The sequence below is a fragment of the Oratosquilla oratoria genome, chromosome 17 (assembly GCF_046742065.1).
Source record: "Oratosquilla oratoria isolate Oo_2021 chromosome 17, ASM4674206v1, whole genome shotgun sequence".
NCBI lineage: Eukaryota > Metazoa > Arthropoda > Malacostraca > Stomatopoda > Squillidae > Oratosquilla > Oratosquilla oratoria.
The window spans coordinates 25,620,179-25,637,362 of NC_134793.1; the positions used below are offsets into that span (position 1 = coordinate 25,620,179).

At 37.3% G+C, this 17,184-nt stretch overlaps 1 protein-coding gene across 12 annotated transcripts in view; it reads right to left on the bottom strand.

Annotated features, from left to right (window-relative positions):
* Positions 1-9,491: 9,491 nt before the first annotated feature.
* LOC143034532 (long-chain fatty acid transport protein 4-like) overlaps positions 9,492-17,184 on the bottom strand; it is a 106,770-nt gene continuing 99,077 nt past the window's right edge. For all 12 annotated transcript variants that reach the window (XM_076200716.1, XM_076200717.1, XM_076200718.1 and 9 more), the window contains 2 exons: positions 16,080-16,233; positions 9,492-13,953 (listed from right to left, as the gene is read on the bottom strand). In XM_076200716.1, the coding sequence (XP_076056831.1) occupies positions 13,796-13,953; positions 16,080-16,233 (312 nt within the window). In that variant the 3' untranslated portion in view covers positions 9,492-13,795. The remainder of the gene's footprint in view (positions 13,954-16,079; positions 16,234-17,184) is intronic.

Sequence of the window (17,184 nt, forward strand, 5' to 3'; positions counted from 1 at the left end):
CAAAAGACGCTGAATATTATCGTCTGTTTTCCGATGGGACGCTTGGATTGGTACACAACCCATGACGTCATCGGAACTAATACCAAAAGATATCCCCGTATGTTGTGCATGAGAATGTAGATTGGCAGACGACGAATAGTTTCGTCAAAAAGTCCCTTAAATGGTACTTTTGCAATAAGATATTAGTTTTAAACATGATTCTCGTGAAAATGATAACATTACGAAAGAGGAAATGGTTACCTTAGTATGACTGCCGCGACCAGCTGGTGTCCTCTGTGTTTTCCGGACCGTCGGCACTTATGCAAGAGGATTTTCTCAAAACACCATGAAGGGAGGCATACAAACAAGTACTAATATTCACTGCCGGAAGCAGATATCAGGTTCTAAAGTATATAAAATCTGGAGGCTCCTTGTAATTATATATATATATATATATATATATATATATATATATATATATATAATATATATATATATATATATATATATATATATATATATATATATGTACAGTATATATATGCTAATAAGAAACATTGGTAACTTGTGTTCGATTATGCAATTGTAGCAACTGGGAAAGAGAAACTAAGCGAAGCAGAGTGCTTTCGTATATTACATCCAGTAATATACGAAGGCGCTCCGCTTCGTTTAGTTTCTCTCTCCCAGTGGTTACTCTTGCATATATATATATATGTATATACATATATATATATATATGTATATACATATATATATGCAGACAAACCACTGGGAAAATGAAAGAGATGAGACCGAGCGCTTTCGTCTATTCAGACATTTTCAAGGTATAGATACATAAAAGAGACAAGTATATATACTCAGAAGGTTAAGGTGGATCTCTCCCAGTGCCATATTGGCTCAAGTGTCCGGACATTTGGTTTACAATTTTTGTTATGATAAATTCATCCAATTTGTATAATCCTTGACTTAAATTTAAATTATTAACAAATGTATTCTTGATCAGACTGGATTCTATGATGTTTCTATTCAAATAAGAATTACTTTTGACAATTACTTTAGCTTCATTCCAATTGATACAATGGTTAAAATCCCTAAGATGGACAAATAACGCGTTGGACGTTTGACTACTTCTAACGCTATATTTGTGTTGCTTTATTCTAACATTTAATTCCTTTCCAGTCTGACCAATATAGCATTTGTTGCAATCTTTACATGGAATTTTATATACACAGCCTTCCTTATTTTCAGGGGAATTTTTAATCAAAAGACTTTTGACTGTGTTGGAGTTCTTAGGGATTTTAACCATTGTATCAATTGGAATGAAGCTAAAGTAATTGTCAAAAGTAATTCTTATTTGAATAGAAACATCATAGAATCCAGTCTGATCAAGAATACATTTGTTAATAATTTAAATTTAAGTCAAGGATTATACAAATTGGATGAATTTATCATAACAAAAATTGTAAACCAAATGTCCGGACACTTGAGCCAATATGGCACTGGGAGAGATCCACTTTAACCTTCTGAGTATATATACTTGTCTCTTTTATGTATCTATACCTTGAAAATGTCTGAATAGACGAAAGCGCTCGGTCTCATCTCTTTCATTTTCCCAGTGGTTTGTCTGCAAACTAGTATCACGCGTTCAAGTGATTTTTTTCTGCATATATATATATATATAGTAAAATTATCTCATTGGTGACAGATCACTGATAGAATGCGTATGTTTTTCATTTATTATGTGGTATGCTCACAGTTTACATAGAATGGCAATTGCCGAAGGCGCTCCGCTTCGTTTAGTTTCTCCCAGTGGTTACTCTTGCATATATATATATATATATATATATATATATATATTTATATATGTATATAAATATATATATATATATATATATATATATATATATATATGTATATATGTATATACATATATATATATATATATAGTAAAATTATCTCATTGGTGACAGATCACTGATAGAATGCGTATGTTTTTCATTTATGTGGTATGCTCACAGTTTACATAAAATGGCAATTGCCGAAAGGATGATCAGAGTAGACACCATGAGAGGATGGAACTTTTACAAATGTACGACGTTACGACTGGTGAAGCTTTTTTCGAGTACACGGACGAAAAATACATCTATACTATTTATACATCTCGAAATGGGTGAGGAAGGTACACTGGGACAGGTTATCACACAGGATGCGGGAATTAAATGATTTAGGGCGTGCAATACTAAACATGTCTCTATTTTGTTCTATCGTGTTCGAACTCTGAATAATTACTGCTTCTAGACATTTTCATGAACTGGGGCCATGCTGAATTGAATCCACATGAAGCCAACAAGATATGGAGCAAATGTCTAGCAGCAACAAATATTCAGAGTTCGAACGCTATAGAAAAAAAGAGACAATTTTGATACTGCATGTCCCCTTTAGTTCATTTAATTTCTGCAGTTAGAATTTTTTTTTCTAAATGGCACCCCGTGGGATGTCCTGTCCCTTCCTCATCCATTCCGGGGTGTATAAATAGCTTTGAGGTTGTGTTCTGCGTCTGTGTGAACTTGAAAAGGCTTCAACAAGCAAAACGTTGTGCATCTGATGAAGGTTTCATCCAAACATGGTGGCCACTTTTCCAAGCTTGTGACTCCCGTTCCAAAGCCTCTCTATTGTTGCTAATTGTTATATTTTAGTTTTTATATAACGCAATAACAAGTAAAGATAAGGAAATTTTTTTGAATATTGTTAAAACTGCAAGTAAACTTGGTGCCAGCATAACGACATTTGGTGAGCATAAGATTATGAAGGTCACCTGCTTCATGAAGATTAGCCAATACATTTCTCAGATCAAGGAAGAGATAACATTTCCACTGATAAGTACATCAAGATTCAAAGTCATTCGTACCGAGCAATAGTGAGGATCATGTCCCTATTATAGTAGTCTGCACTCATAATGTATTGTGTTCTGTTTTGTTTTACCGTGTTTTATTTTTTGTTTATGTCTTGCGCTTTATTGTGTGTATTTTGTCGCACCCCGCCCTCAGATCAAGGGCTGTGACCCCAGAAGGAGGGTGCGAGGCTAGGTTTCCACTAGGTTGAGAGAACACATCAGCAATCCAAGTTTCTTTGTTTTGTTATGAGTGCTAGAGTGTGTGTGTGTGTACTGTTTTGTGGGAGTTTCGGAATCTGAATTACTGACCTGGGCCCTTGAGGAGTCGCTGAGCGTCTGTCCTTCTTTTGTCTCCAAACAGGATACCTCGGTAATGCCAGGCATTCTATGGCCATACTTTCCGTCTTTGGGTGTACATGATTGGCTATGGAAAAAAAATTCAAAACACACTTGGCCAATAGCCATAGTCGTTACACGACTTGGGCTGGCTTAGCCGAATACACCAAGTCTTTTCATACTTTAGGGTGGGGTCACCAGAGTCATGCATTAATTCCTCCGATAAGGGTTTTCGGGCGAGACTACGTCAGCATGCCTTGGATACGTCTTTATCTCAGTTTACTGCCTTGGTAAGAACATTGCGCATCACCGAGGCAGTGTGAACTCAGTTTAATTTTAGTCATTATTTTCTGTGCAAAAAAAAATCGCTTTTTGTCACTCCGACGGAAATAACAATTATTATCTATTCATATATCTTATTTGAAATATTTTTTGAAATCGTGCTAAAAATCGCGATACACCTCGTTTTAAGAAAATGCAGCATGCACGAAAAATTAAATGAAATAGAAAATAAAAAAGTCCTCACCAAAAAATATGCAAATTTATGAGGGGCTTGTGGATTAGATGTCGCAAGCAGTGGTTTGTGTTGGTGTCGCTGAACAAGCAGTCAACATAGCCCCCCACCCCTCCTCTCTCGGGGGTGCACAACCCAAGACGACCATCACATCATATCGAAACAAACAATAAAGCATACCACCATAGAATGAAACCTGACTGCATTTATTTTCAAGAAACACATCTAGCACGTACCGCCCCACATCCTCCTTAGAAATTGTCAACATACATACCCCCTCTCCTCTCGCATTGCCGATTTATACAATACTCAACAACAATCACCTACTATATCATCTAATCCCCTCAAACAGCATTTACGTTACACTAAGTTATAAACGACAAAACACCAATACAACTTGCAAAGAAAAACTGGACAATGTTGACGTCACAGTTAAAGGTATGAGCAACAAAATACCAATGCAACTTGTAAAGAAAAACTGGACAATGTTGACGTCACAATTACCACGCTCTCTATCGGCAGTTGGGTAAACTACCAAGTTGCGGACAATCTCAATGCTTTGAAGAGTAAACGATGTCGACATTCGACTCCCCCCCCCCTTAAAGGTACCAAGATAAACATTTGACGTATTGACAGTAATTCCAACATTGAACTGAAGCTGGTTGGAGTGTCGACTTTGCCAAGAACTAAAAAGTGGAAACAAGGCCGAGACAAGGCTCCCCGTTATATCCACTTCGGTTAGCCCGTTGATTGGACGAGAAGCCACATCCAATATTTTATAATTATTGAAACAGCATCTCTGCTTATGGAACATCAAGAGCAAGGGACATAAGTGAGAGCCTTGATATGAGGAAAGAGTTATTCTGAACTATGACATTAAAAATGAGAGATTAGGTGTGTTAGCGATTTTCCACGACAGCCCCCGTCAAAAACACACTAACGTTTTTAAAGATCGCTACTGACTTAACTAATTTGCGGTATTTATTTATGAGGTTCAAAATATTCAGAATTACAGGTGCTATCCAATGATATAGGTAAGAATTGCATCTGTGTGACTGGCAAACAACCTTATTTATCGATTTTTTCCAAAGTAAAAATAGGCCATTACATAAAATGTAGGCATCTGCTGACAACACGTTATTATGGTTTCCCTGCTCCCAGCATTGGCAGCACATTTGAAAGTTTTAAGGCGCGGTTGTGTTTAATAAATGAATAAATAGATAAATAAACATAAATAATAAATCATAAATAAATAAAATGTTAAAAATCTCTACTGACATTACTATAAATTTGCGGTACATTATGGGATTCAAAATATCCAGAATGATAGGGACTACCCAATGATATAGATAATATTTGCATCTGTGAGGCTGGCAAACAACTTTATATTTATCGACTTTTCCTTGATAGAAATAGGCCAGTACAAAAGAGGCACCTGCAGGCGGTTGTGCTATTCTACATCGCAGCCCTAGCAAAATAGATAGGTAAATAAATAAATAAAAATAAAAAGATAAATAAATAAATAAAATAAGAATAAATATTAAATATAATGGATCTTTCCGGTTATACGAACTATCGATTTTTTGGGTATTTTTACATTTTTTCAATGTATTTTTTTCCGTAGAATCCGAAAATAACATTGTTTTTTTTTTTTAGAAATGGATAGTTAAAGTTATTCAAGTTTAAAGTTATTTATTTCCTATGCATTACTGAAGAAATGCAAACTTTGATTTTTCCTTTCTTTTATCAAATGTAAGACATACATTCTTTGATGTTTTCAATCTTTTATCAAATAAAGAACTCTTTTCCTTCAAAAGAATTACTTTACGTCAAAATTACTTATATCTAGCAATATTTGTTCAAAATATTGGTCCTTTTCTATATGTTTCCGCCACACAAACTCGCAGAGATAAGAATCAATCATTTGTCGGTGAATCCCTCCTTGGCGTTTTTTTCTTCATTTTCAAGCTATGCCACATACTTTCAACCGCTTGAGTGTTTGCACCTGTTTTAGGGTCTACAAAATTCTCGGAGTGATTCACAGTGCAGTGTTTATAATTATATCCATCAAGTAGTGATATGCCGTCGTACGCTTTCCAAAGGTCGCTTATTATTGTTGTTCCAGGTCGAATGCTCTTTTTTATGCATTGTGTCAGTGTTTCAGCATTTCTTCTTGGAACAGCATACAAAAAACATTCTTTGGTTTCTCTGCATACTCCACCAAAGACCCATTGCTCTGGTAGCTCTCTTCCTCTGTTGTATTTTCTCTTGCTGAAATTAGTTTCATCAATTTCCACCATTGTATCAGGTCCGCCAATGACCATTGGGGTTTTCAGCAATGTTTCAGCACATACCTGAAAAGGATAGGCTAGGTTAGTTTAGGTTAGGTTAGGTTAGGTTAGTTTATTGATATTTACTTACCTCTCTGAGATAATTGTTGAAATCGACTGCTGTATCCTTGTTGATTTCAATCTCATCGTTGCAGTAATTAGAGCTTGTGTAGTCTTTTGCCCATGAATATATGAAAATAAGGTAATTTTGAGCCCTCCAGCCAAGTATTTTTACGAACTGTAACATTTTCCTGACCACAACTTGATTTGTTGCAACGCCATTTAGCGCATACATTCATTTCGTTTAGTTCCATTTCATGCTTTCTTTGGCATTTTTTGCTCTGTGGTATAATATTCTTCTCTTGAAGGAATTTTGCCGCATCAAGCTCTGTTTTAATATTCTCAAATAGCCACTTTAGATTTTATTTAGTATTCATATTAACCTAAATAACGTGATTTTTGCCCTGAAAGAGAGGAAAAATGAAAGTTAGCATTTCTTCAGTATTACATAGGGAATAAATAACTTTAAAGTTGAATAACTTTTTACCTATTGGTTTCTCAAAAAAAACTTTAGATTTTATTTAGTATTCATATTAACCTAAATGACGTGATTTTTGCCCTGAAAGAGAGGAAAAATGAAAGTTAGCATTTCTTCAGTATTACATAGGGAATAAATAACTTTAAAGTTGAATAACTTTTTACCTATTGGTTTCTCAAAAAAAAAAACAATGTCATTTTCGGATTGTACGGAAAAAAATAAATTGAAAAAAATGTAAAAATACCCAAAAAATCGATAGTTCGTATAACCGGAAAGAATATAATAATAATAATAATGATAATAATAATAATAATAATAATAATAATAATAATAATAATAATAATAATAATAATAATAATAATAATGATAATAATAATTATAATAAAATAGAAATATTGCTAAATTACGGTACTTATAGAGTTCAAAATTACTCAGAATGATAGGAGTTATCCAATGATGTAGATAAGAATTGCATCAGCAAGTTGGCATTCTTTCCTCATGCCCACTCTGTGTGGACAATTAGCTCAGCTTTCAGCACTACGTGCACATCTGCATGAGGCACAGTGTGGACCTGGATTAAGCCTCTGGGGCCCTGTAGTTGGCAATGAATAAATAAACCATATTTGAATTGGACAACATTGTACTGTTTCAATACTTGGTGGACTAAAACCTGTTCTGGGCTTGAGAGGACAGGATTGGGATCTGGGTATCAGCAAGTCCTGATTCACCTACGTGAGTCACTACGGCATGATTCATAACAACAGTGTTTGGTGGGTGGCATTTTTAAAAGTTAAATTAAGTCGGTTCCCGTGAAAATAGCCGATAAATGTGGATATTTTTTCACTGGAAAGTGAACAGTGTACGGAGGCGTTTGACCGTAAGGTATTTTCCCGCGGAATAACACGTGACGTCATAGCGATGTTTGCTTCTATTTTAGAGTTGTGTGGATCGCCATTGCCGGTAAGATAGTCTGTAAAAACAAACTCCACGTTTCTCATTCTGTCTGCAAAGTTGTTTCTCGAAAAACGAGTTTAGGATTCGTTTCTTCCGACGCAAAGGGCGTTTTTGCTTTTGTTCTCAGTCCTAACGGTAATATTTCCGCTGCGCACAGGGGGTGGCCTACAGCTGAATAGAATAGCTTGACGGCAGTCGGAACGAGTGTATAAGGTGAAACATGATGGGAAAGGTTATGTAGATTTGGCTCAATCTCCATCCTGCATAGGTTTCCCTCTGCAGAGTAAAAGCGACTGGCAGCAACTATAGAACAGATGGATAATCCATGAATGGAAGTGAAAGGGAGAAACACAATGGAAGCATATAACAATAAACAGAAAAGAGGGAATAGAATATGCTACCATTGCCTAAGGTGGGCAAACTTTTCAGTGCAAATGCCACATTCAGAAATTCACAGTTAAGGGATATAGTGTATTAAGTGGAATAATTAGGGCTTACGATAGCCAAAATATTTTTTAAAGAAAAATACTTGTTGATTAATATTCTAAAGTAGGAATTTCACATAAAACACATTAACTGAAATACAAAGTAACTCAAGTGAAAAAAAAAAAAAAAAAAAATTGTGGGCCACATAAAAACTTTAGCCGGGTCGTAATTTGCACACCCTTGGCTTAGGGGGTTAACCAAAATTGTAATGATCCTTTCTCTATGGTATCAGTACCTGTATCCCAAATTTGGTTATTTCTTTTCCATCTCCTCCTGGATACCAATGCTGAAGAGAATCGTCAGGCATCAATTAACTACTATGACTGTTCAATTGGTAGACCCAAATGTTAAAATCTGTGGTTACTTGTATGACCATAGTACAGTTTTCAGTCTTAGGAAAGTGCAAAACTCAGAAGGAACATTGTTCGGGGGATTCCCTCAGCTGAATAAAATTGCCTAGCAGTAACTTGAATAAAATTTGTAAATCTTAATACCAAAAGATTGAGATACTTTGACCTTTACATTTTGTCCGAGTGGGGCTAACATCAGGAAAGTGTGACATGTCCAGAATTATGCATAAAATGATGCTAGTAACAGGTCTTGAACGAGTCTCATGGAGTCGTCACTAGTTTAGAACAGTCATATCAATGATACCCCATGATTCTCTGAAGTCACTGAGAGCTTTGCCCCGGCGCAGCACTTTGGCATGAAAGGTCTCGGTTCATACACAGCCATTCTCTACATGCCCCTATCTTCTGCCTTACCTTCCTTCCTCAACAAACATTCCCCTCTTGCTCAATGCCCTTTTTACCCCATCCATCCATCTTATCCTCTATTGTCCCTTCAAGTTCACTCCAACCACCTCTGCCTTCCATACTTCTTTTACTAATCTTTCTTTTCATGTGTCCAAATAATCATCCCAATACTCTTTCATCAACCCTATCTTCCATTTCCATTCTCACTCTATCCAACCTTGTAACCCCTTTTATACTTCTCAAACATTTCATCTCTCATTTAAATTCTTATATTCCATGTCTCTAGCCCATACAGTGCTGTCATGACAATCACCCCTTCATACAACTTCTTCTTAGCATCCATTCCCAAATGTCTATTTCTCATTATACAATAAAATCCCCCAAGGCACTTACTTGTTCCTCTCAATCTACCTCCACCTTCACTCTTCCCTATCCTGTTGCATGTGTCCCCAAGTACCTAACTCACTTCCTCCAGCTTCTCTCCTTTAAGACTTGCTTCCAAATTGCTGACATCCTCTCCCCTTGTGCATCTCATCACCTTATTTTTACCCACACCCACCTTCAACTTTCTCCTCTCACATACCTTCCCAAACTCCATCACTCCCTTAATTGATAATGGGAGAAAATTATTAGATCGTGTCAGTCTTTTATGTACACTACTTTCTTCATTTAGCAAAGGAAATACAAAACTGCTATGATCCACAGACCTTTTATTTTTGTTAATTACACAAAAACAAATGCACCTCTTAACAAAAAAGTCTAAACTATAAGGTGGCTTTCTTACAATGGGATGTAAACACCATAGTACAGTTTAACAATCTTGGCAATGAGCTGTCCCAAGCCAATAACTCCTAATATCAAAGAAAAATTGAAAAAAAAAACCCTCTACCATTCAACATGAAATTTGCAACTTTATGAAAACATTCATAAACATTCAAAACATCACACTCATATCAGACACAACTCAGTGTAAAAAGAAAAGGAAAATATAATTCTGGGACTCGTATCTTTCTTTAAGCAAGGAAAAATTGGTACGTGAAGACTAAGGCCACATGTGGTTGTCGATGTGAAATGTTTGACTACTGTACTTGTATATTCATGAGATGGACGGGTGTCTTCACGACCAGATAGAATCTGATACTTATTTTTCCGATTCCGTTATTTGTGCTCACTTTACCCATCTGAATGATAGGACCTATGTAATACATCATCACATTCCAAAACTTTCATAGTTTAGCCTTTCTTGTTCTGCATATTCTGATTACTTATCCTTTGCCCTATTTAATGGAATGTTTCACTTCATTTTTTGTCATGTGCTAGTGAGAAAAAAAAGGGGAGGGAGAGAAGAGAAAGGGAACACAGAAGCAACAATTATTTCATATTTCTAATGTATGTCAGGTCCTATTAAAATATCTAATCAATTACGAGTCATACATACATATGTACATATACCAAGGACTTTTTCCCCTTTACAAGGGAGGTAGCCAAAGTCAAAATGCACAATTCCACTCCCACCCATTTCATCCCCACCCACTCCACTCCCACTGACCACCCCTCCCTCCCTCCATTTTTTCTTGGTTCCCCCATGGATGACGGGGCATACCTACATCTCACCCATTACCCTGAGTCAGAAGCAATACAGCAAGACACATTTCCACAGCAAGGCTGCTTCATTTAATCGGCTACCTCCCTTCTCCGCCCCGTCGTGCAGAAAAAGAGAAGACAGGGAGAAATCCCTTTGGGCTGCATCAAAATATCATTCACACATAATCAGTCCCTAACACCCCCATACCCCACCCACTCCCTTCCATGCATCATCCATATACAACTGCATACAAAGTTGGGAAAAAAAAAAAAAAAAAAAAAAATTATTGCACTTTTAGTCATTCGCCATTTCAAAGTGGTAGAGGTCACAATTCATTGGACACAAAATTTTCAGCATAGGATGAGAAAATATAAGAAAAAGAGGAACAAATGGCCCTAACATACAAGAACTTGGTCTTCTCCTATACATGTTTCAAGCACCAGTCTTACATACCTATTACTGTTATCATGAGTCAAAGGATCCTATTCCCTTGCTTAGTAAATGCACTGAACAGTTTTTTGAAGATTATTTGTCTTGCTGCACTGCCTTTGACCTGAGCCATGAGGCAGGGAACATGGATGACTCTTCATCTTCAAGGTACTAAGATGGAAGCGACAACAAATGGATTTTGGAAGGGTGTGAGATAGGTGTATGTTTAACTCCACCATCACCACCCTTATATGGGGGTACAGACCTGGTATATGCATGTATCTGTTTTTTTCCTTTACTGCCAGAACAACAACATGGCTTAATACATCAATAACACCTAATACAGTAGCAATACTAAAAACAGTAACATCAGGTTTTGCTTTTTGCACCCTTGGTAATTTCATCTCTTAATATTTATGGCATAACTGAGTATGGCTACTTAACAGCTCAATTAGTCAATCCGTTGCCCTGGTTCTCTTTTGTAGGAGACTTATGGTCCCAAGGAAACAGATGAAAACAGTTATCTATGAGATGTCTAAATTACTTTCATAGTAAAATGATTTTGCAATTGTTTTTTTTATTATGACTATGAAGCAAAGATAGGCAAAGTGACTGCCCTGAAGTGATGGTATGGATACAGTACCAGTAAACTTGTACTTAAAATACCTTACTTAAAACTTAAATTTTCCAAAATACTAGTTTAACATACCGCACCATATCATCTAAAAACAAATGGGCTTCTTCATGATACATGATAGGAAAGCCCAGAGCTGATATTTCTTTAACCTAATCAGTTGACCTACATGTTCCCTCTTGATATATATACCATATAGAATCCTGTAATGAAGCAACAGGATGTACAGTTGTAGCAAGGTGTATATATCCACCCTCCCCCAGCCATCTGACCTGTGGTGCAGTCACAATCTTGGATATGAGGAGAGAAGTTGGGCAAGACAAATCAGTTACTTAATCTAACAAGTGGCTGAGAGAAAGCAGTGTTTCTAGTTTATACAAGACAGGGATAGAGTATTTCTGATATTTCCAAAATTGATTACTGGCTCTATACTTCTAGAGTGGTATCTTTATTCTTTATAATATTCAGGGCATTCTGGTAACAAACTGATTAATGTTATATCTATAATTTTTAGGTGGGTTCTTAATTTCATTTCATCTCTACATCCCTATTTTATAGTCTTGTCCTAGGGCTTTACTTCCCCATTCCCATGGTTAGGACAGTACTATCTGTCAGGGCTGCTCAGGAGAGGGTGAATACATGCAACTAGCTGCAACTGTACACTATATATCTCTATAAGCTCCTTGTAGCTGTAAACCTTTTACACCTCTGATTCTCTTTATCCTTCAATTAAATATCCCCATGTAGATATCTTTATCCACACATTCTTTGAATGATAAACACGTCTTCTAAATGTGAACGTAGTTCATATTGTGCTCTAGTGGTATACATTTTCTACTGCATAAGACTCGTTTTCCCTTAACTTGAAAAATTCTGACATCTTCCCCAATTTAAAGAATCTGCCAGAGTGCTTTAATCAAGCCAAGCAGGTTACAGTGTTGCTACTTGTGACGGAGGTCAAGGTGACGGCAGATTGAACCCTGCTACCTGCAAGTTAAACTGAAGGCATGGTTCATTAAATTCCATGCTACAATGTCCTCTGTAAGGGGCACCATCCTAGCCTCTTAATAGGGGAGTTTTGCAACATTAATCTGAATTGTCAATCAATCATCATAATTGAACATCTGATTCACTAATACTTTACACACTGATAAAACACTCAGACCATGTATCACATTTGAAAATTTGAGGCTTGTACCAACTCCCCTATTTCACAGAGAGCTGGCTGATTTAATGTCTTTGCTGCACTATTTCCAACTTTACACATCATAAAAATATATATACAGTTTTTTTAAATTAAATGACCACATTCTGGTGAAGGAGAGAGGGGCCTAGGGCTGTAGGTACTTAGCTGTGGCTAAAGCTGTTGCCTTTGCCCCAAGTTCTTAACCATCCAGGGCAAGTAAGAGGCAGTATCTGCACTGCTGGGGATTAAACCAGACTTTTCATTATTATTTGGCAGAGTTGATATCAGATGTCAAGTAAACAAGAGTTGAAACTTGAAACTATTCATAATTTTGTATTACATTCTGTGCTAAAATCTAAAAAGGCTGTCTAAACAAGTGATATTTCATAAAACACTTCTTCCATTAATGTTGATTACTGGTTGCTATGTTCCAACAGCACTATAAGCTGTTTACATGAACTAGCTTCCTCATTATCAAGTTATTTACGTTACTGGTGACAATATTCTACCTCTTTCATCGGACTTTCTTGCAGAAATTGTGGAATGCCATTTACATAATGAGAATATTTTTTACATGTAGAAACTGCAACTTTTGTGCTTCTCAAAATGGTTGCTTGAAGAAAACCTCAAAATCCAAGTCCCCATGAACATATTTTTCTTTCTTGAAAGTTTAACCTTTACAGGTTAAGAACTCGGATTTATTTTATTTTGTTTTATTTTATTTATTTATTCTTTACAAAATACTTCTGACAAGTTATACCTCCACAGGGACCAATGATGGGTACCTGCAAATGATGATCCTGTAGGATGCACGTGAGACAATCTCCCTGCCACCTGTCTTCAAAACCTGACAATACCATCACCTCTGTCTGGAAGCAGAGCCCTGAGGGGTTGACACTTGGTCTCTGGACCGGACCCAAGATTTCTCTGTTAACTCTGACTGTATATCCTCCAAGTTCTCACTCACATCAGGCAAGCTGATACCATACAACACATACAATAGTCCATTCCTTCCCAGCGAGATCTATGAGAAGGCCCAAGAGTCATTGCCAACTGCTTTGGGGCTGCAGGTTTCTGATTAGTGATACTCAAGGCAACAATTATCATTATCATACCTTCACAATGAATTATATTATGCATCTATATTATGTTTTGCCATCTTTAGCACCAGATACCTTAGAGCCTGGCTTGACCACTGGAGATTTTTTCATACAGCTCAGCAGAGAGATCTATATATTTTCCATTCTTTGCATCCAAGAAATACAATTTGTCTTTCACCTGACTGACATCAAAGCCTTCCTTTTGTAGGTTCACCTTCTTCAGCTTGTAGGTACCTTTTGGACGAGATAAAGTGGAATGATCATTAACATGTGAACAGTAATCTTTCAAAGTGTAAAGATGCACAAAATCTGACATAACTTAAGAACAGAAGAATTACAAATCTACAAAATACCATCCAAGTAAAAGCACTGCTAGTAAACAGAAAATTTATTTATTCAACAAACAGCTGCAGTGGACAGTGTCAACGTTTTCACTGGTACATACACACCAACGGGTCCTTCCCCTTATAAGGAGACTAACTGAGAGGGTAACATTAGGGGATGGAGAGAGTGGGTCGCCAATGATATGAAGAGGCTTTGCTGTGGATGTGCTGTCTTGCTGCATTTACTTCTGACCCAGGTAATGGGTGGGATACAGGGATGATCTGTCATCCAAGAGGAGCTAAGATGAGAGGGAGGAAAGGGTGGTGGGTGGGAGTGGAATGGGTGGGAGTGGGTGTGTACTTTTTGACTTAGCTACCTCAGGGCAGTGGACAGGATGCAGGGATGACCCATCATCCAGGAGGTGCCAAGATAGGAGGGAGGGAGGAGGGTGGAGGGGAGTGGAATATATAGGAAATGAAAGGGGTGGGAGTGATTTCTATGCCTTTTTCTTTTTGGCTAGCCCCCGTGTAAGGGGGAAAAAGCCTTTGGTATATGTATGTACCTCCTTTATAAGGAGGAAAAAGCCATTGGTATATAGATAAGTAGAGCTGAATCAAAGCATACATCCAACCCACATTCATCCAAAATCCAATCATCACCACTACCATCTTAGAACTTTCATCTTCAGTGGTAAGAAACAAAGATGAGCAGCTGAGACTCCTGATGTATATTTTTTGTATTGTCTTTGTCACTTACATGGTGATTTTCATTGGGTACTGGTCTGTAGGAAGATCATGTGTGACTTTTCATATTTGTATTTATTTACTTAGTTGCATTATACGAGAAGAGAGCTATGCTCGTGGTGACCCGTCTTTGTATCTCTCAGCATCAAGTTTTTTCTTAAAATCTTGAATAGTCTTTGCACATACTGCTTTGTTGTCTAATTTGTTCCAAGTATCTATCACTCTGTGTGGGAAGCTGATCCTATTCAGATCTCTCCTGTAACTATCCTTTTATAGTTTCTTTTTGTGTCCTCTTGTTTTACCATTATCCCATATTAACAAGTCATTCTTATCTAAGACTTCCATTCCTTTCATTATTCTGTAGATAATCAGCAAGTCTCCTCTTTCCCTTCTTTGTTCCAAAGTTGGTAATTCTGCTTATATGTCAGTTCAGAAAGAGTTGGTGCTAGTTTTGTTGTTGCTCTTTGTATTCTTTCTAATTTTTTTATATTCTTTTTAGTACTGGGTGTCCATAGTGTTGCTGTGTATTCAAGTTTTGGTCTTATTAGTGTAGTTAGAATTTTTTTTATCATTTCCTCGTGAGAAAGCATGTGTAGTGTTTTATCTGATGATGTTTGTTGGAGGAATGATTTACTGGGTGTTCATCTAAGTTCAACATGTTCTGAGATTAAGTTGGGCTTCAACGTGATTACCACCTTTATATGGTAAAAAGGATTTTGTATACATTATTTTTGGACATGGGGTTAATTTTATAACATCACCTTAGTCATATTGGAACACAATTACTCCTTTAGTTATATCTTTTTACCTTGAACATTTTGCCAGCTAAATTTGCAAGGGAAGTATGGTATCCCAGGTGCAAATATCTTTTGTTACTGATAAACTGCATTTCTCTTCTTGGCAACAACACTGTGTGAGGTGCAGTCATGGAGATAGTAAACAATTGAAAAAGATGTCTAAAGGAGGTGAAGAAATAGATTTCCATACAGAGGCATAAACTTATGGAATAGCCTAGAAAGTGATATAGCTACAGCTGGAAGAACTCTGGATATAAATGTATCCAGGGGAGAGTGCAGGGTATCAGATAATTATAATTTTCTCCATTCCTGACTCTCAAACAAACTCTAATACTTATGTAAAATCCTTCGAACATGCCACAGATCACTTCTTATCCCAAATAAATCCACACCACATTCCACAATGCCTCTCTCTCAACCCTGTCCTACTCCTCAAAATCCATTAAAGCCCAAAAGATATCCTTACCAATCCTGCTCTTACATAAATTATCATTACCTGTCATATCAAACTTGGTGACAATTCTGATGAACAGTGGACGTGCATAGGAAGGCAAAGACTTCTGTATACCTTCGGCCAACTCCTCTAAATCTAATGTTCCTTCAGGATCGTGGATGGCCGCCATACCAGCACGACCCTCTGTGCCAGGAACCTGAAATGGGAAAGACATACACTCTAAACATGAACATATGACTAAAAGAAAGAGACCGTATTATATTTCCTTGTCAATAATTCACCAGCACTTCTATTCTTGAGGATACTAGTGTTATGAGATCATAGTGGTTGGCAAAGATAGGATTGGTCAAAGAATACTGGGATGGTTTGGGCTTATGGAAAGAATGAAAAGTTTGGTGGAAAAAATATGAAAGGTAAAGGTGGATGGAGTGAACTTAAAGGGGAAGACAGAGAATGGGATGGATGGGTGGAGCGAAGGGGCCTTGGGTAAAAGGGGAATGTCTGTTGAGCAGGGAAGAGAGGGGGCAAGAGATAGATGTGATTGGAGAAGGGCACTCCTCCAATCCTTTGGCATTCTACCCTCCCTTAGACACACATTTAACAACCTCATTAGCCAGTACACTGTTACAGTACCTCCCTTCTTCAGACACTCAGCATGACACCCATCTAACCTAGGTGCCTTACATGCTCTCATCATTTTCAGAGCTACTTACACCTGATGTTTTTTATTTCTATCCTCCTTTCTCCTCTCACATCACTGTCATTTTCTTAGTGATTCCCACTGCTACCATCTATCCCTCCCCATCCTCCTCTACGTTTAGCAGCTCTTTAAAATATGCTGCCCATCTTCCCGTTACTGTCTCCTCTTCTGTCAACATCTGTCCATCTGCTCACTGGCCGAGCAGGTTAGAGTATCGCTATTTGTTGCAAAGGTTGAGGTGATGGCAGTTTGAACCCTGCCACCAAGGAGTTGAATTATGGGCATAGTTCATTAGATTCCATGCTACAAAATTATGGTGGTGTTGTTGTTGTTGTTGTCGTTCCCTAGACTGTCTGTCCGAGCAGTCCCGTCTCCCCAAGGAAGGCCACAGCCGAGACTGGGTTTTCCCACAAATCCTTTATAGAGTGTATGTTGTGTTGTTTGCGT